The 25,853-nt window shown below is 63.7% G+C and overlaps 1 protein-coding gene across 1 annotated transcript in view; it reads left to right on the forward strand.

The window, feature by feature from the left end:
- Positions 1–21,680: 21,680 nt before the first annotated feature.
- Positions 21,681–25,853, forward strand: part of AJAP1 (adherens junctions associated protein 1) — an 82,047-nt gene continuing 77,874 nt past the window's right edge. Inside the window, exon 1 of the mRNA XM_040987592.1 lies at positions 21,681–21,996. Coding sequence (XP_040843526.1) covers positions 21,681–21,996 — 316 coding nt within the window. The remainder of the gene's footprint in view (positions 21,997–25,853) is intronic.

Below are 25,853 nucleotides of genomic sequence, written 5' to 3' on the forward strand. Positions count from 1 at the left end.
TGGCCCCCAAGCCCTCACCCTGGACGCTCTGTGCTCTTGCTTGCAGCCGCTCCCCTGGGGCCTCTGCCACCACATGTTCCCTCTGACCTCAGCCACCACATGTGAAAAGCCACTTTGGTTCCAAGGTCAGAGGTCGCAGGGGAGCAGTGTGAGGTCTTGGTCTTTCCTGGGAGCTGGACACTGGGAGAGGTGACCCAGGCTGACCCCTCGGTCTGTACTCCCATTCCAAGGCAGGTGGGGCACCCCAGATTGGGGTAAAGTTCCCATGGGATTCCAAAGACACATGCCCTCCCCCCCCAACCCTGCTGGAACTCCAGTGTGGTTCCTTTGTTAACAAAGAATGTTGGTTTTTTTTTTTTTTTCAGGTGGAGGAGTGCCTGAAGAGCTGGTATCCATATTTGAGTCCTTTTCCGAGTCCCTGCAGCTCCTCTTCAATCCAGCTCCCTACTTATTATGCTCCTGGAAAAGCAACAAAGGTTGCCCAGAGACCTTGGCCCCTGGATCTAGGTAGGAGATCCAGACACGCCTGCCCGTGTGCCTGAGCCCCCAGTGGAAACTGCTTCTGTCCGAGGGTCCCTCCTGTGCCAGCCACATGCCCCAGTCAGTGACATCGTGTGCAGGGGCTGCTAGGAGGCAAGCCTCAAAGGCTTCCTGGAGGAGGTGAGGCCTGAGCTGAGCTAACGAGGGGACAAAGGCACTGGTCCATGTTGAGAGCCTGTGGCTGAGCACCCCAGATGTGCCATCAACCATGAAGGGCCGAGCCTGACCCCAGGGTCCAGGACACTGTGGAGGTGGGGGCAGGGCTTTGATCCCCAGGAGGCCCTGGGGCAGACACTGCCGCCTCCCTGTTCCCTCATCTGGGTCCACCCACCTTGTGGCCCAGCTCCAGGGAGTAACTGGTGCTTCCCTAATCCCGGGAGGTGGTGCCTGTGCTAAGGGTGCCACCTGTGGGCCCCCGGGGTTGGGGGGATCCTGTCTGAAGTCCCCGTGGAGGCCAGGATCCACATCTCCTCTGCCACGTCCCCTCTGCCATATCCGTGTCCCCACCCCAGGGAAGCAGTGGCATTGGGCCCAGGTCGGCAGCTTGGGGTGGTGATGCAGGGAGCCCCGGGGACTGAGAAGGGGAAAAGGAGCCTGGGAAGAGGGCAGGGATGCGTCTCTGCGCTCTCAAGGGGCCCGAGTGCCTGGGCAGACAACTTCGGAGTGTTGCTGGTCTGGGAGACAGCACTGGCTGGGACCCTTGGGCCAAGCCACCTGTCCCCTGCTGGTCCAGGCAACACCTGCTCATGTGCCTGAGCCCCCGCCCCCATGGAAACTGCTCCTGTCCGAGGGTCTCTCCTGTGCCAGCCGCATGCCCCACCTTGCAGAGCAGGCCCAGGCAGGGCTGAGGGGAGCCTGCACTGCTTTCCAGGCCCCACATGGCACAGCCTGTACCTTCAGGGGGCACAGGGATTTCTTGGCCCTTTCAAGTCCCAGAAGGAAGTCCTCATACAGTTGGTTAACAAGCCGGAGAAGACTGGAACGCAGCCCATTGCTCTCGCTGCACGCCCAGGGAACAGGCCATGTTGGGGTCTGGGTCAGCCAAGACTCCCCTCAGGGGTTCCCCCCGGGAACACAGTGTGCCGTGTGCCGTGGCCTCCCACTCAAGGGACCCGTGGGCGGAGCTGATCCGCTTGTGCCGGGCAGGGACCGCCACGGGGTCTCAGCATGCCTACCAGGGCAGCAGATGCTCAGGACCTTAGGAGCCGCTCTCGTCACACTCACCAGTGTGCTTGCACCTGCAGGAAGTTACTAAATTGTTGAGAAAGTCTGGGCACCAAGCGGTTGGCTCTTGGCTCACAGGACAGAGTGGACCGACCAGTCACGCAGCACGGTTGTGGGGGTTGGTGCTGGAGGTGGACAGAGAGCCAGGCCCGCACTGTCACCCTGTTTGGGGCAGCCTGGAGCTTGGGGGCCGGCGGTGCCTCCGTGTTCCTCGCTGGGCTCCAAGAACCTGGGTCCTGAAGGCTTCAGCTCCAACTTGGTCTAGGGCTTGGGCTCCTGGCAGGCTGGAGGTCAACAGTCATTCTCAGACCCCTCCTCAGCCTGGCCGAGGTCTCTGACCTCCTCTCCCTTTCATGGGCACCTGCCCCCTCCCTGAGCACCTCTCCCCTCCCTGGGCACCTCCCCCCTCCATGGGCACCTCCACCCTCCATGGACACCACCCTTCCATGGGCACCACTGCCTCCGTGAGCACCTTCCCCCTCCATGGGCTCCTCCCCCCTCCCTGGGCACCTCCCCATTCCATGGGCATCTCCCCACTCCATGAGCACCACCCCCTCCATGGGCACCTCCTACCACAGAAGGAACCACCTAGACCACAAAGGCCTTGCTCAGCCCACACCTACGGCAGAGTACCCCCAGCCCCGCAGGACAGTAGATGAACTCTGTGGCTGTGGTCCATCAGGGCACCTGTGGGCAGGGGGCCCCCGGAGATGAGGAGGAGCTAAGCTGCCCTGGAGTCCTGGAGCCTGACCTGCCCCTGTGTGTCTGCCACATCCTGACCTGGTGTCTGCACAGTGAATGTTTGTGCTTTGTGCAGCTGGCTCTTTCGCCCGTACTTGTACAGTTTCATGTTTGTGTCCCTGTGCACGTGTGCACAAGCCTGTGGCATTCTAAAGGTATGTTAGCAGGCGTCTTTCTCCACCTCTGGCTGGTCCATGAGCACCTGCTCCCAGCCGGTGGTGTGCAGGCGCCTGGGAGTGAGCAGCCCGGCCCGCAGAGGGCATCTGGCTGAGTGACAGCACATCAGTGCTGCTTAGCAACAGTGAAGGGTCCATCAGCAGATCCCCTCTGCCATGGTCCCCAGGGACACTCCTGGAGGGGCCTTTCCCATGCGGCAGTGACTCCAGGTCTGAGCTCCGGGAAGGGCCAGGTGTGGGATTGAGCATCCTGGGCCCAGGGGGTCCTGGCCCTGTGGGAGGGAGGGGCTGGGATGGGATTGAGGCATCCTGGCCCAGGGGGTCTTGGCCCTGCAGGAGGGAAGGGCTGGGGTGGGATTGAGGCATCCTGGCCCAGGGGGTCCCGGCCCTGCAGCAGGGAGGGGCCGGGTCCACACAAGGGGCCTCAAGGGCTGGCCTTTGGGTGGTCACCTCCACTGCTGGTGTCCTGAGGGTGTCAGTGGATCTTGCGGGCAGCTCCAGCCCACCACGTGGGCATCCAGGTATGCACCTCTGAGCAGGTCTTTGCATAGCTACTGTTCAAATACCGGCTCTGCTTCCCATGTAAACTTATTAAAAACAGCACCAGGCTTTGCAGTTGAACTTCTTGGCTAGGAGCTATTTGTGCACCTGCCACATAGAGAGTAGGCACAACTCCTGCTTACATGGTGAGGATTGCAAGAGTTGCGGGTTCAATCGCCCAGTTGGTGTTTACCTGTGCAGGGCTAGCCACCTGCCACAGGCAGCAGACCCGCAGCCATCACTGGGCGCCTTGCTGTCCAGTTGGGTGCCCTGCTCAGCAGGGGCTCAACTCCCCATTCCAGTCCCTCCCGGTTGTCTCAAGTTCACAGCCCAGTGAGAGCCAGCCTGGCTGCGCCTGTGGTGTTCCTAAGCCTGTATGGTCTCAGGGAAGCGGTGCCTTCATCCATGGGGTGAAGGTGGCTTCCAGGAGGGGGAGCAGGGGTGCTGCGGGGAGGAAGGGGAGCTGTGGGCTGGAGGAAGCCTCGGACACCAGCACTGCGTTCGGCCTGACCTCCTGGGACAGCAGGACTGCGTCCCTGTGCTGTGGTGCCCTGCATGGCTGCGATGGGACAGCCGGGGGGCTTCAGGGCAGGACTGGAGGGGTCTTCACCCGGCTCAGCCTCACTTTCCACACAGGGGACAGAGCGGGTTTGCAGTTTGCCCTCGGCCCCTCCTAGGGAGGGGCGAGGACAGGTGGGGACCCCTGGGAGAGGGAGCGTCCCCCTGGAGCTGGTGTCCACTGTCTGCTTCACGGTCACCAGTGGGTGACAGGGCAGGGTCTGATGCCGGCACGAAGGGTGAGGATTAGCACATTCTAACCACGGAGATTCTAACCACAGCGGCCTCTGCTCACACAGGGAGCCCCGGGGGAGGGGCTGGGGCGGAGAGAAGGCGGGTCCTGCTCCGGATGGTGCAGGGCTGTAGGTGGTTGGTCCAGGCCCTCGGGTTGGGCTCGCCTGCTGACAGGGAGGCCTAGAGGACCCATTTGGCCATCACCTTGGATCTGATCCTCCCCCGGTATGCACTTCGCTCCCTGAAGCCCCAAGCTGCCTCCATGCCAAGCAGGTGGTGTGGCCTCCATGCCAAGCAGGTGGTGTGGCCCCCATGCGCCTCAGCAAGGCCACGTGGCCTGCCCACTGGGGCAGCCTCTGCAGAAGCAGGAATGGGGGACGCGAGGCCACCTCTGAGCTGCTGGGCACTGCCTTGGCACCTCCTACACCTCCTGGCCTTGGCCAGAATCCCCCTGCACAGGCCTGGCCCTGCGCCTCCACAGTGTCTTATTGGCAGCGGGGCCGGCCTCGGGTACACGGCTGGGGAGACCCTCAGAGGGACCAGAGCTGCCCCCAGGCATGGGGTCCAACCCTCAGCCAGACGCCTTGCCCTGCACTGCTGCCCAATGCCTCTGAGGCCACAGCACTAAAGGAGGAGAGCTGTGGAGTCCCTGCCAGTCCCTGTCAGTCAGCTGGGGTCGGGGGCAGCATGCACCAAGGCATGCTGCTGGGGCAGGACCAGGAGTGACGGAGGGGATGGCAGTGGGTCTGGGGACTCACTTGCCCTCATCGACCTGGCCATCCAGGGTTTCCATGTGAGCTGCCTGCGTGGCTGGGGCCCCTTCCTGCTGCCAGGATGTGTCTCACCTGGCCGGGACGTGCAGCCTCTGACCCTGTGTCAGTTTGAGGTGGGCACATCTGTCTGCATGTCCCAGGGCTGTCCCGTCCACTCCTGTGACGCCAGGCTCGCCAATTGTCGGCTGTCCTCACGGAGTGGTGCCACAGCTGTGGAGGTTGGCCGTGGAGGGAGGCCTTGACTGCCAGCAGGTGGCTGCCCGCTTCTCCCATGTGGCGTGACCCCACTGGGCACAGGGCAGCAGTCCAGGGGAGGGGCAAGCCAGGACCCGAGTTCTGATGAATGACCTGTCCTCTGGCCAGCTCAGTTCATTCAGAAGTTTATTTTAAGTAATTGACAGCCATTTAAGTGCCTCTTTATGAAAGGTTTATTTGAAAGGCTGAGTTAGAGAAAGATCTTTGATCTCCCCATCCCATGGGGCAGCGAGGAGCGAGTCTCAGTGAGGCTTGGAGTCAGGTGCCCCCGGGAAGTGGCAAGGAAACGCAGGGTGCTGCAGAGAGGAGCTCGGGGGTCCCGACCGAGGGCAGACCCCACATTTACTGTTCTTGTCTGTGGCCCCAGGGGCACTGCCCTGAATGCCCGGTGCACTTCTCAGCACAGGCTGGGGTGTCCCCTCTGTAGTCACTATAGTCTAGAAGCCACAAGGAAAAGCATGGAGCAGCTTCAGCCTTGACGTTAACTGCTGGTTACGGTGACACGGGGTGTCTGTATGAGGGCCAGCTGGTGCACCTGCTGGGATGCCCAGGAGAGCCCTGTGTCACGCTGGGGCCTGCAGATCCGGGGCTGGGCCTGGGGCACAGCTGGCAGAGTGGGAGGGCACCTCAGGCACCTCCAAGGTCTGTCCTGCCTTGATAGACCTGTGATGAGAAGAGGAGGCCTCTGGCTATGATAACTCCTTATAGTTTGAGTTTTTATGTATTTGAAAGGGAGGGTGGAGAGAGAGGCTTAAAGGCAGCGAGAGATTTTGCACTTGCTGGTTCACTTCCCAAAGCGTGTATCAGCCAGGACTGGGCCAGGCGAAGTGGGCAGGGGCCAGCGGGGCTAACACTGCTTAGAGGCTGAGCAGGATCAGCCTGCACATGTCCCTTAGACTTGGTGTGTTCAGCAGAGTCCAGCAGCGTCCAGTGGTGTCTGGTGGCATCCAGGGGCGTCCAGCGGTGATCAGCAGTGTTCAGTGGCATCAAGCAGTGTCCAGCTGTGTCCAGCTGTGTCCAGACAAGACCAGCAGCATCCAGCGGTGTCCAGCGGTGTCCCATGGCATTCAACAGTGTCCAGCTATATTCAGCTGCATCTAGTGATGTCCAGTGGTGTCCAGTGGCATCCAGCGGTGTCCAGCAGTACTGGGGACTCCTCTGGGTGCAGGAATGTTGGTGTTGTTGAGACTCAGCAGCCCATTCCTGGAGTCCACTCAGCCCTCTGCTAGGCCCCATGTCAGTCCCGCAGTTACTACTCCCAGGAGCAGGACATTGCTGGGCCGGCCTGTGTCCACCCTGTCCTGCGCTCTGGGCCAGCACTGAGGGCTGGTGCCTCTCAGAGCCTCGTGCTGGGTGGAGTGTCCGCTGCCCTGTGCTGCCCTGCGTTGCCCAGGGTCTTGGCCACAGGAACGGAGTGCTTCCACCAACAGGGACCCTATCACTCCAGTGGGAAAGATGCGTCGCTTAGAATCAGCATATGTCACAGGGGCTGAGGGCTGTGCTGGGCCACGAGCCTCGCAAGGCAGCAGGAGGCTTGGGCTGCCCGTGAACCCTTGTGACCTGGGCCTCTCCTGTCCACTGCGCCGTGAGCTGTGAGGGGCTCTCAGGTGGGCTGGAGGAGCCCAGGGTGTGCTCACGGCGAGGCTGGGCGCAGCTTGCCCACACCTCTACCCAGCCATGCGTCCGTCCCCTTGCTTGTCCTGGGACAGAGCGGGTCAGGTGGCTGGCTGCAGTCTCTGTGTCCTTTCCTGTCTTCCAGGACCTCCTTGCCCCCTGGTCCACTCCCATACAAGCTCACCTCCAGCTTCAATGCATGAAGCCCCCATGTCCTCTGTCCACACTGCAGGTGGCCTGACCTCTGAGAGTTGTGGCTGTTTGCCACTGCCCGCTGCAAGGCCTGATCCTGCCCGGGCACCTCTTGCTGCCTGCTGGGCTACTCCAAAGCTGGTCATATCATCTCATGCAGCTAGATGATTGGCAGGCCCTGGTCGCCGGGGCTTGTCCAGCCCTCCTGCGGGGCGAGGAGACGAGGGGCCTGCAGCCTGGGTCTGAGCCCACCCCTGCTCGCTCCTCCCTGCGGATCTGCCCTCTAAAAACCAGCACCTGACAGAACGAGCTAGGGTTCCGGCTTCCTCATCCAGCCCCGGGTTCGGACCCCGAGCTGACACTGACACCGGCGCCGGCATGACTGCACTCGGTCTTGGGCAGCAGGGAGAAACGCTGAGTCCTGGATCCCCCAGAGCGTAAAGGAGAATCAGCTGGGGCTCCAGGAGCCCGGGCTGTGGGTGCCTGGACCCCTCTGTGCCGTCTGCGTCCCTGGGGGAGCCCTCTAGGCTCACACTGCTGCACCCCATCCAGGCTGTCTCGCGGTGAGCTGCCCCTTGCCTGTCCCCACGATGTCTGTCTCCTGCCTGGGCTCCGAGGTCACTGAGGGTGTGGGTCAGATGGGCTGGCGACCCTCGCAGCCTTGGCCCAGCCTCCTGGGAGCTTCTGACAAGACAATCCCCACTCGGGGCCTGGAGTACAACATCCCGCCGGGGAGCAGCCCAGGGGACACGTGGCTCCGATGTCCCAGTGGGGCAGAGCCCGGCTGCACAGCCTACGGCCACCTGCTTAGAGAGCGACCAGAACATGTTTGCTGCTTTAGTTCCAGAGCCGTGCCGGCGGGAACTCCCGCCCTGGCTCTCAGCCATCTCCTCCGCTGTGGTGCCCCCAAAACCTGCCAGACTCTCGCACTTGGCGCCCCCTCACTTCCCTGTGTGCTGTGCAGCACCCACAGCGGGACTGGCATGCCCTAGAGGGGCTGGTCCCCCAGGCGCTCAGCAAGAGCGTGGGGGAAGGGCTGGGCGGACAGAACAGGGAGAGAGCCAGGACCACCGGACCTGACAGGCCAGGGAGGACGCGCCCCAGGGAGGGACGCCGGCCTCTGCTCGGGGAATGGACGCTTCCTGCTGTGGATCAGCAAACTGGCTGCCCACTGAGAGCCACCCCAGTGCACTCGGTGCCCAGAGACGCCACAGCGCCCCAGACAGCAGGTGCGTGTGCCAGAGCTCCCGGAACCACCTCTGGCCTTGGTGTTTGCAGCAACTCGGCTCACCTGCATGGGAGACGCAGGCGTCCCCCAGACAAGTCACCGCACGCGTGGGGTGCAGGCGAGGGGTAGCTGGCAACACATGGCACGCCGAGGCACATACGCACACACAAAGACTTAAACAGGAAGGAAGACGGGCAGCTGTGCTCAGTGTATACTGCTGTGGCTGTGCGGGGGCTTCAGGCATTTCCTGCAAAAATTAAAAGGTTAACGTACTTTGGTACAAAACATTTCGCAGTTCATGGTTTTTTCCTATAACGTGTCTCCATGAACTTTTTGAGGACCCCGGGAAATATATCCAAACACATCTTTAACTCTATTTAAGTATCATTCAATATCTTAAATATACATAAAATACACAGATACAATGTAAAATGTATGCTCGTTTGGGCTCATGTGCACGCTGGGGAACCCACTGGTGTTTCTCTAAGCATATCCAAAGCTGAGTCAATCCGAAGCCAGGAGCCAGAAGCTTCAGCCAGGTCTCCCATGTGGGTGTGGGGTCCTCTGGCCCTGGGCCATCCTCCACTGCTTTCCCAGGCCAGGTTTCCAATGGATTCTGTCCTTGTCTTTCATGAATTATCCAGCTCTGGTCTGCTTCAAAGTTGCTTCTGTTCTTAATGAACTTGAAGCTGGCTGCACTCCGACTGCTCTCTGCTGAGCTGCACCGTTTCTAACCCAGTTTTCTCTCGGCGGGAGCAGCGAGCCCTGCTCAAGGAGTGTAAGCCCTGCCACGGCGCCTTTCCGCCCTTTGCAAGGCAACGGGCACGTGGTCCCCCGACAGCCCTGAGGCTGGCTTCCTGCCTCGGCTCAGCCACTGTGGAGACACAAGCCAGGAAGGAAGTCGCCGATCTGGAATGCCCCGACATCCCGGCACTGGCCACGGGATCCTCCAGCTTGGTTTGGAGCGGGTGTTAACCGTGCTGGCGCACACAGCTTCATCGGCAGAGGCACTCTGCAAGCCGAGAAATGCCGGGACGCAATTCCGTGATTTCTAAACGGCCCCTTCCAGGCTGTCGGGACTCCATAGTGTCCCTCGCCCCGCCTCCGGTGCTGTGTGGGGACACGCCATGTGTCCCTGCTGGCCAGCTTTGTCTCCGGTAACTGCAATTGTCCGAGGCTTTAGAAACGGAGCGGCTTTGATTGCTGCTTCCGCTGCGTTCACTGGGTCGCTCCACGCAGCCACAATGTAGAGGATGTGCGTTCTGGTGGCTCGGTGGCCTCCTGGGACCCTCGCGTCGGGCCCGTGGATGGCACTGACACTCCCAGCAGGATTGTTGTCAGCTCCGTCATCCAGTGTCATGCTGTACTTCCTCCAGCTGCACACACACACACACACACACACACACTGCTCCAATCTCACAGCCGCAACGCCCACTGCTTTATACACCACGTTGTGGATTTAAACCTTTTGCGAGGCAGAGAGAAAGCAGGAGGTGGACAGAGGGCTCCCATTCGCTGGTTCACTTCCCGGACACTCACAGTAGCTGGGCTGAGCCAGCAACAGGACTTGTCAGTGACACCCAGAGACCCGGGCAGGCGTGAGGGCCAGCTCCTCAACTTTCCACTGGACGTGTGAATCCTTCGGCTTGGGCCTTGGACGACACACCACCCACTGCTTGCATCTGGGGGACCCGGGACAAGAGCCCAGCAGAAGCCAGAGGCAGGGGGTGGTGGCCAGATCGCATGCTGCCGGTCACGGTCTTACAAGAGTTCACACTGATTCCTGGAGCAAGACATGATGCAAGTGCCAGACGGAGCAGCACCAGGGCAGCAGGTGCAGGCCACAGGTGCCTGCTGGGGGATGTCGCCCAGGGGGGGACCACCTTCTGGAAGCCCAAGGAGCAGTCCCTGTGACCCGCAGCTGGGCCTCTGCCTGTGCTCCTTGGAGTCCACATGCAAGGACAGGCGGCTCCAAGAGCCAGGCCCACGGGCCCGCATTCCCGTCCTGCCCCTGGTGAGGCCAGGCTAGGCTGGCCAGGGAGCTCGGCCCCACGGGAGGTTGGTTCCTTCCTGCACTCACCGCCTCCTGAACGCAGCTCTGCCCACACCCAGCTTATTTCTGCAGAGAATACACCCACGCATGGTTCCCACTGGCCTTGGCAGACAGAGGAGCTCTGTCTGTGGAGCCTTTGCCCCTGGGGCCCGGCAGCTCTCCTGGGCCAGGACACTCACCCCAGGCCAGCAGGACGGCCGGGCCGAGGGCAGGGACTCAGGGCTGGGTCTCCTCTGTGCTGCTGATTTACCCTGTCGCAGTCTGACAGCAGGTGTATCCATGAGTGTGGGGCACTGTGGGCAGCGGTGGGCTGGGAGAGGGGCGGTGGGCAGCAGTGGGCTGGGAGAGGGGTGGTGGGCAGCGGTGGGCTGGGAGAGGGGCGGTGGGCAGCGGTGGGCTGGAGAGGGGCGGTGGGCAGTGGTGGGCTGGAGAGCGGTGGTGGGCAGTGACCTGGCCTTTGCTGAGCGTGGGGCGCTGTGGGACCAGCACAAGGGGGGAGCCAATGCTGAATCCCATCAGGGTGTCACTGCTGTGGTGGCGGCTCACGCGTGGGACTCCACGGAACACGGTGGTCCTGCAGTCAGACATTCGTGAAGCCATTCTGTTGTGGGACGCGCATCGCTAAGTAACCTCCCCCAAACCTCATGTGTTTGAAAGGCTGAGTGACACAGCAGCTAATATGCTCCTCCATGGGCTGCAAGAGCTGGGGTCAGGCCGGGCAGAGCCCAGACCTGGGTCTCCTGGAGAGGGGGCGGGGACTCCAACGCTGGGGCCGTTTCTACTGCTTTCAATATTCAAACTGGCACCCAGTGTAGGCAGTGGGCTTTGCAAGCGATGGCTTAACGTGCTGTACCGCAACAAGCACCCCTAACGGGTGAAGTGGCCCCCCGGGGATGCACAGCTGGGCTCGGCCGTGCAGGGCTGGGACCCGAGCTCAGCAGCCTGGCAGAGCTCACGCCTCGGGCGCAGGATCCTGCCTGCCTGTGAGCTTATCTGACCCTCTGGACACGAGCGGGGCAGGGCTGGCCTCACGGTGCCACTAGCTTGGCCACCCTAGCTCCTGCCTCTGCCACACTTGTGGTCCTCCCCTCTGCCACTTGTGTCCGGCAGACACGGCCATCCTCTGGGGCCTTCCGCGTGCTACTGGTCCTGTTGGGGGACCTCGCTGTTTTTCCCATCAGAGTCTGAAAGCTGCATTTTCAAAGGAGCCTCTGGAGGTACAACTGAGCAGCCATCCACTCTTGCAGCCCAGCTTTGAAATTCTGTAATGAAAGGCCCCGGGAGGGGGGGTGGAAGGGGAGGGGGGAAGCCGGCGAGGGAGGCGGGGGAGGCCAGCACAATGCAGTCACCACAAGGCAGTTCTGAAGTTGGAGGACAGCTAATTAGCACCCTCCCACTTGCTGCTAAGGGACTGAGCCGTGCCCCTCATGGGGGCAGGGGGGCCTGGCGACAGCACCTGCTGCCCCCCACCGGCCCTGGGACTCCAGGACTCCAGAGGGGCTAGCTGAAAGGGCTCCCGAGCTCCCACCCTGCCCCTGGGGCACCAAGCACGGAAATGTCAAAGTCCAGGACAAGTGTTGCACAGCCTCCCGGCCAGGCCACCTGCAAGGTCCCTGTTGCGGCCGTCTGCCCCCTCCAGATCCAGGGGCTGGCTCTGGGAGGGCTCCCCTGCCTGAGCAGTGGGAGCTCGGTCCTTCTCTCCCTCCCTCCCCCCGCCCCCAGGTCACCCTCTACATCCCTAGTCCCTAGGAAGCTGCGGGCAGGCCGTGCCGTGGACAGGAGTCACACCACCGCGCTGTCCTTGGGAACTGCAGGAAAACACACAGGGCTTGCCGGGAGGAGAGAGCCAGCTGAGGGCAGCTGGGCCGTGGGGGCTGCGGCCACAGGTGCAGGGCGCCGCTTCCCATCCTGGACGGGCAGGGACGGGTCCTCAGGCCGGAAGAAAGTAGAGCTCGGGGCTTCCTTAACTCTGCCGTAACACAGCGTGAGAAAGGAGGCATGGAATTCTAGGCAGTCAGCGACCCCTGTGGTGGGGTGCTCTTGGGGGTCCCTGCATGGACCCCAGGGGAAACACGCTGGCAGACAGAGCCCACCTTACTCCAGAGCACAGCAATGGGCCCTGGGCCCACAGGGGACCAGCCGCCCCGGGACGCTGCCTTCGGGGTTTTCTGCTTCACAAAGAAGGAGGGGAGGAGGCCCTCTTGACCCCTGGCCCCACAGCAGATCCTTCAGGAGCCCTCATGCCATGGGTGACCGGACCTCTGTCCCCCAGGAACGACACCCTGGGGCTGCTGGTGGGGACAGCTGAGTGCACCGGGGAGCCGAGGCCGGAGCCTGGGAGCCTGGGTGTGGCTGTGCGCTGGCCCGTGGCCCTCTCCTGGCCCGTGGCCCTCTCCTGGCCCCTGGCCCTCTCCTGGCCCGTGGCCCTCTCCTGGCCCTGGCCCTCGGTGATGCTGCTGTAGTGCTGGGTTTGTCCCTGCGTTGCCGGTGGCACAGGCCTGCTCTGGACTCTGCCCACGCAGCGATGCAGCCGCCCTGGGCCCGGGCCTCTGCTGTCTCCAGGACCACGCCTCCTTCTCCCAGCAGTGTGGGATCTGCAGCTGCCCACGGACGGGTTATTTCTGTTGTTTCTTGTTTGTAACGGGGTGGAGAGGCACACACAGAGATCTACCACCCACTGGTTCACTCGCCATAGAACCAGCGGCTGGGCATGGGCCGGTCGGAGCCAGGAGCCAGGAGCCGCCTCTGGATCTCCTACACTACAGGGGCCATCCTGCACTGCTCCCGCAGGCCATGAGCAGGCAGCTGGGCAGTGGAGCAGCCGGGACTAGAACCAGCAGTCACACACGACACAGGTCACCGGTGACCACTGTACTCTTAATGCTGACTATGTCAGTCCGGCTGAGATTATTGACACCTAATATTTCCTTCTGTTTAATAGCTGTATGTAAGCTTCCCATATTTGCTTTTTTTTTTCATTTATTCACGAGGTCAGGCTTTTCTTCAAATATTTATTGGCCGGGTCCATTGGTCCATTTCCTGCTGGGTATCTGACAAAGAGACAGGTTTGCTGGGGCTGGTGTTGTGGCACAGCATGCTAAGCTTCTACCTGTGGTGTTGGATGCAATGTGGGTGCCGGTTCGAGTCCCGGCAACTCCCCATCCAGCTCTCTGCTAATGTGCCTGGGAAAGCAGTGGCTGGTGGACCAAAGCCTGGGGCCCCTGGGCCCATGTGGGACAGCTAGAAGAAGCTCCTGGCTCCTGGCTTTGGTTCAGCTCAGCTCTGGCGTTGCGGCCACTTGGGGTACGAACCAGCGGATGTGAGAACTCTGTCTGTGGGTGTCGCGTTTAGCCGAGGGCTGTGGCATTGGGGGCAGGGAGTGCTGGTGGCCAGGTCACACAGGGGAAGCTGCAGGGAGGAGAGGGGCTGGCCTCCAACCCCCACTTAGCCCTGCCTCTTAAAGGCCCCAGCAACTGAGCAGTGCCATCGCAAACGTGGAGCGTGGGAGGACTCCCAGCCACTGTGAGCAACGCGTGTCCCTCAAGGAGCCTGCTCCTGCAGGCTCTCACCTTGCCGTGGGGGTCGCTCCTCGCGCTCGCTGAGCGGGAGACACACAGTACCGTTCCCACAGACTGTGGGCAATGGGATGGATGCTTAGCACCCAATGGCTTGCCCACTGCTGGTCGCATTCATACTGTGAGCAAGCCAGGGTGACCTTCCGTGTGGCGTGAAGTAGTGACTCGGGCAGGGCTGGGTCCCTCCTTTCTGGGCCAGATCCTGGTCTGGCCCACTGGCTGCAGCCTCTCAGCTTGCAAGCAGTTAAGCGGGGCCTGGGGACCCCAGTGGCCAGCGTTGGGGCTTTGCGTCAGAGCGCAGCCAGCACACAGCAGCCTGGAGCTGTGCAAGGGCCCCAAACAGCAAACAGGGTCCACCACACTTCAGAACTGCTGCCATTAAATGTGTCTTTTCAAAGTTTTCCAAAGCGTAGCCCCATTGGCAGTCTGATCTTGGCTTCCTGCCTTAGCTGCCCTGTGGGCTGGAGCCCAGGCCCCTGGGACTGAGGTGTGGGGAGCCCAGGCCCCTGGGACTGAGGTGTGGGGAGCCCAGACCCCTGGGACTGAGGTGTGGGGAGCCCAGGTGGACTTGCCCGGCTGGATCACAGCGGCCCGTCCTGCTGGAAGCTGCATGAACGTGGCAGCAGCAAGATGCAGGCCAGCACTTCCATGCCTCTGAGTCCAGCAGCAAAGCCCACTTGCTTTCTCACCAGAGCCCAGGTCAGTCCTGTGGGTCACCCTTCCAGCTGCTGTGCCCTCTGACCTGGAGACCCCGAGAGAAGTGGGAGCGACTGCCTTGGGTTTCCTCTTGTGAGCACCTGCTGGTCTCAGAGCAGGGAGAGCAGCTGTGAGCAGTGTCCGTGCTGTCCCCTCTCCCGTGTCTGTCATTCTGACTCCCCACGGGCTGGAAGGAGATGCCGCTGGCCCTGGGCGCACATCCACACGCGTGAGCCGAGAGGCAGTCCAGGCTGGGCCTTAATAACCACCTGTACCCGTGAGTGAGTGGGGAGGCTGGGGTTGCATTCCAGCAATCAAGGGGATTATCGTTTGAAAGATGTATTTATTGGGCTGGCCCTGCAGTGCAGCAAATCAAGCCACTGGTCGTAGTGTTGATATGCCATACAGGCACAGGTTCAAGTCCCAGTTATTGAACTTCCTATTCAGTTCCCTGCTGGTGTTCCTGGGAAAGCATCGGAGGGATGATGCGAGCGTTTGGAGCCCTGCACCTACAGGGGAGTCCCAAATGAAGCTCTGGCCTCCTGGCTTCAGCCTGACCCGGCCCTGGTCCAACCCTGGCCCTGGCCCAGCCCTGACCCGGCCCTGGCTTGGCCCTGACCCGGCCCTGGCCCGGCCCTGACCCAACCCTGGCCCAACCCTGGCCCATCCCTGACTCAGCCCTGGCCCGGCCCTGGCTGCTGCAGCCATTTGGAGAATGAAGCAGGGCGGGAGGCCTTTTTCTCCCTCTCTCTCTGTAACTCTGTGTTTCAAACGAATGAACGCATCTTGGCTTCTTTGCTCAGTCTGCTGCAGCCTGTCCTTCTGGGACACTTCAAATAGTTCGTGGGAAGTGGAGCAAAGGTGTGTGAAATCTGTGTGCACACAGACAAACCCTGTGAAGGCGCTGCAGGCGTGACGGGGACTCGCCATGCGCCACGCGGGTCGGGCAGCGCCCTCCCGTGCGCCACGCGGGTCGGGCAGTGCCGTGCCATGCGCCACGCGGGTCGGGCAGCACCCTGTCCGCCTTGTTCCCTAGGCCGCGGTCCCTGAGTCCTGGCTTCTTACACATCAGTGTCACCAGTCGTGGTTTCTTACGTCAGTCGCAGGACAGAGTCTGGCTCTTTCTACATTCCTTGGGGTTTCCGGCAGAGCACTCCAGTACAGGACCCTGGTAGCTTCACTGAGATTCCCGGCGGATACCGCCTGGCCCTGCCACGCACGTGGGCCGTTCAGCAGTGGCCATCGCCAGGGTCACTTGCAGACAGGCTCAGCTCTGATGGAAGCGACAGCAGTAGCGACCTGCCTGTCCCCCGCCAGCTCCTGCCTCTGGAGAGTCCTCTGTCCCGCAGCTCCTGGCTGCCTCTGCCGCAGCGTCCAGGGCTCGTCCCCCTTGGAGCACCTGTCCGACTCCGTTCCTATGACCGGGCGGGTAACAAGCCTGGTGTAACCACAGCACGCCTGTTTCCCTGTCCCTCTGGTGGCGGGCACTTGGGCTGTGCCTCCTGGGGCTGAGGGACAGGGGCACCTGTGTTTTCATCTCAACTTGGGTTGTGTCATGTGCTGTGCTCGGTGTGGGGTCCGTGATGGCCAGTCTCCCCATCTTCGGCTGGAGGTCTTCAATGCTTCAATGGGTCATTGAATGCGGCATGGCCCTAAGTGGGAGGGGCCAGCAGGAAGCGGCCCAGACAGAAGGGCCACAGGGTACCCAGCGGGAAGGGCACAGCGCTGCGAGAGAGCATGCCCAGGGTGTGTGGTGGCCTGTCGTGCCCTCTGTGGCAGGTGATGCCAGCAGTGGCCTGTCGCTGCCTTTGTGGCAGGTGACACCAGCGCCTTCGGGCCCCTCTTCCAAGCTGGGCTGTGGTTGGAGCCGGCCGTGGCTCCTGGGAAACTCACTCCCGCACACAAGCCCCTGGTGGGCTGCAGCCCGTGCTAAAATCCCTTTCTTCCTAAAACCGTGCAGGGGAGGCCAGCTGTGCGTCTCCCCATCTCAAGCGAGACTGAGCAGGTCCAGTGCGGGAAGTTGGCGAACTTCTCCCCCTAGACGCCTGGGGTTCCGGACTTGCAGAAATACCCGTCTCGGTAGTACCTCACCCCAAGAGAGGGCTGCGAAGGGTTCCTCAGAGCGCTCCAGTCTTTCGCCAACGTGTGTCGGGACTGTTACAGAACTCACTAGAAGGAAATAACCTGGCTCCAGAGAAGGAACGAAAGAGGTTAGACGAAGAAGGGGCGTGGAAGAACAGTAGTTACATTGCTGCTGGCTCTCCGGGAGCAGGTGGCTCAGCACTCGGCTCGGCCGGAACCTCTGTGTCTGTGCGGCTCCAGGCAGCTGCTTTGAGGACGGGCGGTCTCCACTTAGCTCCTGAGCAGGCCGTGGCCAAGGCTCCCCGGAGCACATGTGGACTGAGCACAGGCCTGCCGAGGTCCTCACTCCCCCACTTGGCGTCTGCCGCCGTCATCTGACGCACCCCTTGGTGGCTGGTGTGTGCTGGTAGGTTCCAGTGAGTCGAGGATCCGCGCGCCTGGCTGCTGGGCCGAGGACCTAGCCCTCTCTCTGCAGTGGGCTCCCACACCTGTCCAAGCCAAGAATGGTGGCCTGGACACTGGCAGGTTCCGGTGGGCCGAGGACCCGGCTCCCCCTCTACAGCAGGCTCCCATGCTGTCCAAGCCGAGGATGGTGGCCTGGATGTTGGTGTCATCGGAAGTGGCTTTTCTGCTCAGTCACTTCCTAGACTGGCAGCTCTGACACCCCAGCTTGGGGATGACCGGCTTGACCCCTGCTGCCCTTGAGGGAGGCCACTGGAGGACCAGCTGCTCGCCAGCCTGGGAACAGTGCTTCTCCCGGCACATCTGGCCTCCAGTAAACTTGAAAGCGTGTTGCTCACAGGATGAGGGGGTTGGTGGGAGTGAGGAGGAAGAGGGAGGTGGTGATGGGTTCGATTTTGCTGACAGGTGTCAGCGACCCTCAGGACAGAACCAGCCCCACAGATCTGTCACCTGAGCGCTCAGAGCAGAGCCAGCCTCCCCGGCCACCCGGCGGTCATGGCCAGCACGGTCTGTGTGTTTCCAGTGGACGCCGTCAGGTGTGGGTGATGGCGTCCGGTCCAGCACCCTCCCAGCGTGGAGACTCAGGAACCCGTGTCAGGGTCCCCAGGGGGAAGGAGGCATATGGAGAACACAGGGCAGCCATGTCCATTTGCAGGGTAGACCTGCACAGCTGTCACCTCAGCAGGGGACAGAGTGCAGGACCCCCAGCGCCCTGCTCCTCGTCTGCGGTATAGACACAGGCGGCTCATGTCTGTCGGCTCGGCCTCATGGCTTGCATCTGTCCAACGGAAATGGAAGCATCAAAACGCCCTGCTTCAACCAGGAGGAGCCAGGAGCGTCACACCACTCCCTGCCCTTTGCTCTGTGCTCAGAGACACCGGGGAAGCACCAGCTCCATCGTTAATTCAAAGAGCCAACAATTGAGGCTAACCTGCAGCAAGGTACCTCGAGAAGTGCCATGAGGCGGGTTTCCCCTGTCCTGGCCAGGCCCTCTCTGGGGCACAAAGTTGGAGGGACGGCAGAGACCTGGATGGCGCTGTGCTGTGGGAGCAATGCCCTGAGGTTACCTGGGGACAGACGTGTGGCTCTGTGCTCCTGTCTGCCGGCCTGTGCCTGCCCTCAACCACCTGCAGCAGGTGGCGGGGCACCGGGACCTCCTCCCTGGAGAGGAAGAGTGGTTCTGAGCTCCCCCGTGGTGCGGGGGTCCGCAGGACAGGCAGAGGGGACTGGATGGTGCAGACTCCACAGGAGTCATTTACGTGAGCATTTTCCCTTCCGTTTAAACTCACAAACTCGGCTACTTAATCAAGTGTCATGCTTAAGTCACATTTACCTCCTTGGGAGAAGAATGAACAGTGGCAGCTCAATTGGGCTGTGGACGGGATTTAAAAATAGGCAGGACCGGGCAGGCCATTAGGTAAATGGGCTTGGAGAACTTCAAGAAGGGCCTCCCGCAGGGCCTGGTGGAGGTAATGGCACAGAGAGGCAGGAGGACCAGCCCCGGGTGCGGCTTCCTGGCCGGGAGAGACCAGGGAGCTGGGCCAGGTCCCAGGGCACAGCGCTGAGGGTGTCCCTTCTGTACACACTGCAGCCTGGGTACACCTGTGTGTGTACGTGTGTACCGTGTGGGGGGCATGGGCGGGAGGATGCCGACACTCCCCCCCAGTTCCCCAGGGGAGACAAATGCCTCCTGGCCCTGGCAAGCAGCCACGTGCAAGGCGAGGTGCAGCCATGGCTTCGTGGCTTCACACGACATACACCCATCTGTGCTTGTGCCCTGAGAGAGCTGGACCAGCTGGACCTGTGTGAGAGAGAGCGACAAGAGTGATGTCGGGCAAAGCTGAGTGGATGCTCTGGTCTTGAAACTGGAACAGCGGGGGTGGCTGTGCAAGGGGCACGTCTCCCCAGGACAGGCTGGGTCCCTGCTCCTTGGGCCTTGGCTGTGGGTGCTCGGCTCCGTCCAACCCAGTGATGGCTGTCCTTGCCTGCTCATGTCTTTCATGTCTTTGCAGTCAGGACATGTTTAAAATGTTTACTTTGTCACATGTTTAAAATGTTTACTTTAAATGTATTTTTATATACTTGAAAGGCAGAGCCAGAGGGGGGGGGGGCTGAGCCAGGCTGAAGCCTGACCAGGAGCCCCCGGGCATGACGATGGATTTACAACGGCTTCAAACTCAGCGCCGGGTGGTTCCTTCTAGCACACAGGCGTCTGTGGTGCCTGCGTCTGATGGCCACAAGGCAGGCATGGCGCACACAGCCGTCCCCAGGGCCATGCGCATCTCTGTGTCAGAGCTGTGGCATTTGTGCACCTGCCACTGCCTCGTGGGTGTATTTGTGAATAGACACGGCCAGGGCTGTGGATGGCTTCGAATCAGCTTTCATGTTGTTGTCCGCGCCTGAAAACCTCCCCAGAGGGGCCGGCGGGTTTCCCAGTGGTCTGCCCCCCACCCTGTGGCCAGTGGGCAGTGCCACCCGCTGCCCCTGGCAGGGTCTCCGTCTCAGGAGGGCAGGGCGGTGCAGCACCTCCCCCTCTTCCCGCTAGGTGGTAGCAGCGCGCAGGCCTCCAGGACGGCCGGCCCCTGTGCCAGGCGGTCAGCCCAGGACTTTCCGCGCCCTGGCTCCTCTGGGGTGTCCATCTGCCCCTCATTCTCCCCACACCCCGGGGGCTACAGGGCCCTGGAAGCAGAGGACCACGAGGGCTGAGCAGGCGGCGTACTCGCTCGCCCAGGGCCCGCCTGGGTCCTGAGAGTCCACTGCGAGCGAGGCCCAGGTCTTCTGTCTTCACCAGCATCCCTGGGAGGCAGGGACCGTGAAACCCACTTCACACACAAGCAGACGGAGGGCCAGGGAGGCCAGGAACGCGCCCCAGATCCCCAAGTGAGCCAGCGGGCACATCCTGCCCAGCAGGCCCTGCCTGTCCTCTGCCCGCTCCTGGGAGTCTAGCAAACAGAGGGTTGGTCCTGGGGCCCAGGCAGGAAGGGGCTGCGCGCAGCTCTCCCCAGGGCTGTGGGGACTGGCCGCTCCAGCACCAGGCTGGGCTGGCTCCCGCCCTCCCCGTGCTTGGCCTAGTAAGGCGCAGGTGCGCAGGTGCTGGCGGGGAAGCCCATGAGGCTCAGGTGCTTGGAATTCAGCACCGAGGCCTCTGGACCGGGCCTGGCCGGGAAGCACCGCAGGTCGCCCGCCTGGGTCCAGCAACTGGGAGGTGGCTCTGTGGCCACGGCGCCAAGACAGGGGTCCGCGCACTGGCAAGGGAAGTGAAGGGAAGGGTTCCCAGGTGAGGTGAGGACCCCCGCGCGGGCCTCCCGCAGCCTCTACCGCGCAGAGCTCTGCCGCCAGCGAACTTTGGCTGCAGCCGGTGTGCTGCGCGCCCCCCGCCCGAGCCCTCCCTCGGGAACGCCTCCTCCCCCGGATCAGGACTCCGGGCCGGCCCGGCGCACCCGAGCAACCAGGACGGAACCTCGAACTGCTTCGCAAGCCACCCGGTTACCGTGGCAACACCATCCGGCGGCGCCCGGCGGTCCAATCCGAGCCCGCGGCCTCTCCGGAGCCTTTCCCAAGGTGGGGACCGGGACGAGGATGGGGATGGGCCAGGGGTAGGGGCGGACAGAGTCCCCGCCTGAGGCGTCGCCCAGGCCGGGCGCAGCCCCACGCGGCGGGCCGGGCTACAGCGAGGCGGAGCGGCGAGCGGGAGCGGGGCCGGGGGCTCAGGCTCCGGTTCGAGGGGCGGGGAAGGCGGGTGACGTGAGCCGGGGCCGGGCGGGCGGAGTTGGGACCCGTTCGAGGAGGCGGGGGCGAGCGGGCGAGAGGCAGACGCGCGGAGGGAGGCGGCCGGGCGGCGCGGGCGGCTCTGCGGAGGGCGCGGTGGGCGCGGGCGGCGGAGCCCCGGGATCCCCGCGCGCCTCCTCCGCGCGGCGCCGCCGCCGCGCGTCCCCACGCCCCGCGCTCCCCGCGCCCTCGCCCTGCGCGCCTCCAGTGCCAGCCTCCTGCCAGCCTCCTGGCCGCGGCCGTCTGCAGAGCGAGCGCTCAGACGGAGCTCCCGGGCAAGTTAAGCGGCGCCGAGTGGCAGCGGAGTCCCCAGTGGAGCTCCGGGACCCGGCGGCGCGCGGAGGAGACCCGAGCCCGCTCGTGTCGCTGCCGCCCAAAGCCCGGGACGGCATCGCCCCCTCGCCGTGGGTCTCCGGCTGGAGGCAAGAACCGCGCGCCGCCAGACACGCACCGGTGCGCGGCGGCGCCCCGGGCCTCCCTCCCCGCCGCCCCGGAGGGCGAAGCCGCAGCCCCTCGGACCCTCGCGGCGCGGCGACAGCCCCGAAGCGCGCCCCGCGCCGCCGCCGCCTCCGCTGTGTGGCTGCTGGAGGGGCCCGCCAGCCCCGCGCCCCAGCCGGAGGATGTGCGCCCCCGCGGGTCGCCCGGCTTGAGCCATGCGCCCCAACGGCGGCGGCGCGCCGGCCGGCATGGAGCCCCGCGCGGCCGCGCTCTGACTCGCTGTGCGCCCCGCGGCCGGCGGGCGGCGGGCGGCGGCGGACCGAGAGCCGGAGATCCGCGCCGCGGGACGGAAGCGAGCGGGCGCCACGCAGATGGCCGGGGCGAGCAAGGTCTGAGGCTCGGCTCCCCGAAACGTGACCATGTGGATTCAACAGCTTTTAGGACTCAGGTGAGCGACCAGGCTGGCGCCGGGTGCGTGCGGGTGCGTAGCTGCGGGGCAGCGACCTAGCAACCATTTCCTCAGTGTTGCGAATGAAGGGACCCCGTGCTCCCTGGCGCTCGCGAGCCGCCAGCGGGGTGCGCCGGGGCCGGGGCCCTCCCGGAGCTCCCGAATCCGCGATCCCGCCGGGAGCGGCGGGTTCTCCTGGGCTCCGCGCGTCCGAGATTAAGGCAGGGGCGCCCGCCCCAGCAACCGGGGCAGCGGGGCCGGCCGGGCGCGCCCGCGGCTCCCGGCGCCAGCAGCGCAGTGTCCTGGCCGGCCGCCCCAGCGCGCCTCCACCCCTGGTCCCGGGCGAGGCGAGGCGCGGGCAGTTGGGCGCGGCGGGCGCGGGGCTCCGGGATGGAGGTGGTGAGCGAGGGAAAGCCAGGACTCCTGGCTCCCAGAAAGAGCTTTGCAGGCGGACTTGGAGGACACGAGCCCCAAGCGGTCGCTCTGCCCACCCCGAGCCCTCTTCGGGGCGCCGCGGTCGAACGCCCCCCTCCCAGGTTTCCAGCCGGCGACCAGCTGTTTTCGGGTGACCTCCGGGTGGAGGAACGCGCACAGCTGGCTGGCAGCTGGGGCGGGGGAGTTGGGCTGTGGGGAGCATCGTCCGGAACCCTCCCATATACACTGGCGCGCCCAGCCGCGAGCACGCCCGGGAGCGTCTGTGCCCCGCACTTGGGGCCCCGCGGGAACGGGGTCGCGCGGCCCAGAGCCTATGGCAGGGGTGTCCACAGAGACCCTTCTCGAGGAAAACTTTGCCTGCCAGCGGCCGCCAGGGATTCTTCAACAGTGTTTTTGGGCGACCGGGGCGCAGCGTCCCGCTGGCCGCTCAGGCTTTGTCCGAGAGGCCGCGCTCTTGGCAGCGGGCTCCGCGGGTCCGGTGCCACCGTCCAGGTCCCGGGCTTGAAGGGAGAGCGACAGCGGGGAGGACATAGGTGGGGGGCGGAGGGAGCCGCGTGCGTTTCTCGAGTTTGTCCACTGGGATGCACTGCGCTCCCGCGCAGGGGAAGGAAGGGGCTGCGAGGCGCAGGGGCCGGCCGGGCTGCCCGCGCCGCCCCCACCCCCGGGTGAGGCGGGGAGGGGGCGGGGAGCGGGGCCCAGAAGGGAGGCTGATGGCGCGGCCTGATTTTGAGAAGTCGGCAGGGGACGGCTCCCAGTGTTGCCAGGCTTCGCGTGATTTATGGAGGAGTCGGCACCCAGGGGCAAATGCAGTTGAGCATGGGACTGAAAATCGGGCACCTTCGCGCTGCCCGCTACCTGGTTAGCCTGAGGGCGGGGGTGGGGGGGAGGTTCATCGCCAGCCCCGGAGTGTAGGATGAGGGGCGCTGGCTGGACCTCAGCCTCGGGAACCTAGCCTCCTCCTGCTGGCCTGGCTGTTGACCCTGGCCCCAGGTACCATCCTGCTCAGCTGCCGCGGTCCTGGGCTGGACCAAACCCCGGGGAGGGGGCAGGGCGCCTGGATGCGCTCTGGAAGGTTCCTTTGTTGTGGTTGTTGCTAAGTGGCGGTGAGATTGAAAGATGAGAACATTTTGATAAGAGGAGCTGGAGGAGGCAGATGGCCTTGCCGCTGGAGACTCGCGGCGGCCGCCCTCTCCGGCATCCCCTGGCGGCTCCTGGAACGGGCTTGGGAAGTAGTTTCCTTGGTGACTTTGGAGTTTGACCTTCTGGCTGTCCGCGCTCCGGTCAGCCTGGGAGATCTGCTGTCCCCAGCGTTTGTGGAGGTGGGGGAGGAGGAGGTGACCCAGCCCCCTGAGCGTCCCTTGGTTTTGCATTACAAAGAGCGGGCAGGAACACCCTCTGGGAGAGACCTGAGGCCTGGAGGGCTCCCGGGCGGGGAATGCACTTTAAAAGTCCGCCCGTGCTGCTGGTGTTGCGAAGGTTCACCTGGGAGGGCCAGGTGGATGCCGAGCCCGAAGCCTATCGGGGCGGCAGGCTGCAGGCTGTGCCTGGAGCGAGGTTTCTGTGAACGGGGAAGGGGCTTCTCAGCTCGGTCTCTCCAAGTCCTGAAGCCTGGAGCTTGCTGGCTTGCTTCTGCCTCGGGACCCCTTTCTTTGCAGACGGAGGACCAGCTGGGGTCTCGGGGAGCTGCTGGCGCATTTCCTGGACTGTGGTGGAGGGGAGCTCACCACAGCTTCCAGACGCTCTGAGAGCAAGGCCGCCCTTGCCGGGGACCCTGGTGCTTGGCAGGCTTGCGGGGTTCACACGTTCCCCGGGCAGGAGCAGCTGCTTACTCAGCAAGCAGCAGGGCATCCAGAGCTGGGCCGCCTGGCAGCGCGTGGTCGCCGCTGGAGCCGCAGCTCGGCTGCCCAAGCTCTTAGGGTCCTGGAGCAGCTTCCCGCACCCCCGACCAGGGCGGTGGCGAGGCTGTGCCTGGGACTGCCTGATACGGTGTCCCAGGCCCTGCTCAGGCCCTGGGTATGTAAGCCCTGCACTCACAGCCCACCTGTGCCCTCAGGAGCATGCCCGCTGCATCCAGGGCTCTTTCCGCTGAGAAGTCCCCACGCAGGTGGGACGGCCACGGAGCTTGGCCATGCATCATGTGGAATCCTGCCTCTCGGGGGCCGGGCGCCGCGGCTGCCCCTCAGCTGGCGGCGGATCCATCAGTGACACAGGGACAGGGTCACTCTGGGGTTCGCCAGCTCCTCCCCACCCCAGGCGGCCCCTGCCCTCCGGTAGGGGGTGTGCTGTGCAGGTGGAGGGGGGACCTCCCAGCTCGCCCGGGGGGGGGGGTGGCGGGGGGCAGGGCAGCTCCCCTCTCAGGTTCCAGGGCCTGGGCACGCCTGCAGCAGGGGTCAGCTCTGCTTCTGTGGGGGAAGCCTCATTCCATCCTGGCCCCCTGGACTCACCCCAGGGCCTCTAACTCAGATGCCCACAAGGTGTTTGGCCACCAGAGCTTGGCATGTTTTGTTGGAAACCCACAGGGGAGCTGGGTGGCCTGCCCCTGGGGTCATGGTGAAGTGGGCAGCCCCACCCCACCCTGCAGACCCAGGGATCCCATGGGGATTGGAAGTGGGCGTGGGCTCTTGGTGGGAGTTGTGTGAGAGTCCTCGGCCTTAAATATGTCGTCGCTAAGTCTTCTTCAAAGGGTTACAAGTCAGCAGAGACCAAGCTGATGTGCGGATGAGCAGGGCAGCCAAATATATCCTTGATCTAGATTCCATGTTTGAAGTCAGCCCTAACAGGGTTCCTCCACCCGGTGCCAGGCAGACAGGAGGGGCAGGCGGGCGAGGGGGCTGCACTGGGCCAGAGCCGGCAGCGGGGGTGCAGCCTGCTGCCCGCTTTCTTTAAGACCCCTCCCATGTGCAAGGGGCCTTGGCCCAGGAGGCCGCCAAGTGGGGAGCACCAGTTACGTAATGAGATTAGATCCCAGCTAATCTGCTTGAATACACAGGCTGGGGCTGCTCCCCAAGTCTCCCACACTAGCTGCCAGCAGGAGGACCCCTTGTCCAGGCCTGCTGCAGGCTGGGGGCATGACCAGGTCCCTGCCGAGGTCTGCCCAGCCCTGGGTCCTGCTGCTGGGGGTGGCGTTCGCGGGGGTAGCTTCCTGCTTGATTGTCTCCCAGGAGCCCCTGGACTGGATCTGAGTTAATTGGGCTGCTGGGCAAAGGGAAGGGACGGGAGAGCTGGGCCGGGGAGAGGCCTGAGACCCCCGTGTGTCTGTAAGCTGCTCGGACTGCTGGGTCTGTGTGGCAGGAGCGGGGGCCAGAGTGGAGGGGAGTGCTTGCAAGGATAAGGCCTGCGGCCAGGTCAGCAGGTGCACAAGGGAGGGGCCTGCGTCCAGGGTGTCTGTAGCCCCGCCCCCAGGACACAGTGGCCAGAGCTGTGCTGGGCTTAGCCAGGTGCCCCTGTGGCAATGCCAGCCCCCACCCCTGGCTCTGCCTGCGTTTCTTTGTCCTCTGTTTTCCCACTGTTGCCATCCCGTGCTCACACCTCCCAGCGTCCTGATGCTGCCCTGCCCACTGTCAGGCAGGGGTGGGACCAGCAGGGAAATGAGAGCTGACTATAAGGACAGAGGCCACCTGGCCTGCCAGGGGCTGCTCCTCAGCCTGCCCCTTAGTCTGTTCATGCGTCCAGGGGTCTGGGGCCTCAGAGCCCCTGTGGTAGAGCCCCTGTGGGCAGAACCCCTGTGGGCAGAGCCCCTTTGGCATCCAGCCCTCAGGAGCCTGCTGGCATGCTGAAGACGCTCTGGTTCTTCAGGGCCAGTGCCTGTGCCACGAGTTCGG

The sequence above is a fragment of the Ochotona curzoniae genome, unplaced genomic scaffold (genome assembly GCF_017591425.1).
Source record: "Ochotona curzoniae isolate NIBS_2020 unplaced genomic scaffold, NIBS_Ocur_1.0 contig_4792, whole genome shotgun sequence".
Lineage (NCBI taxonomy): Eukaryota > Metazoa > Chordata > Mammalia > Lagomorpha > Ochotonidae > Ochotona > Ochotona curzoniae.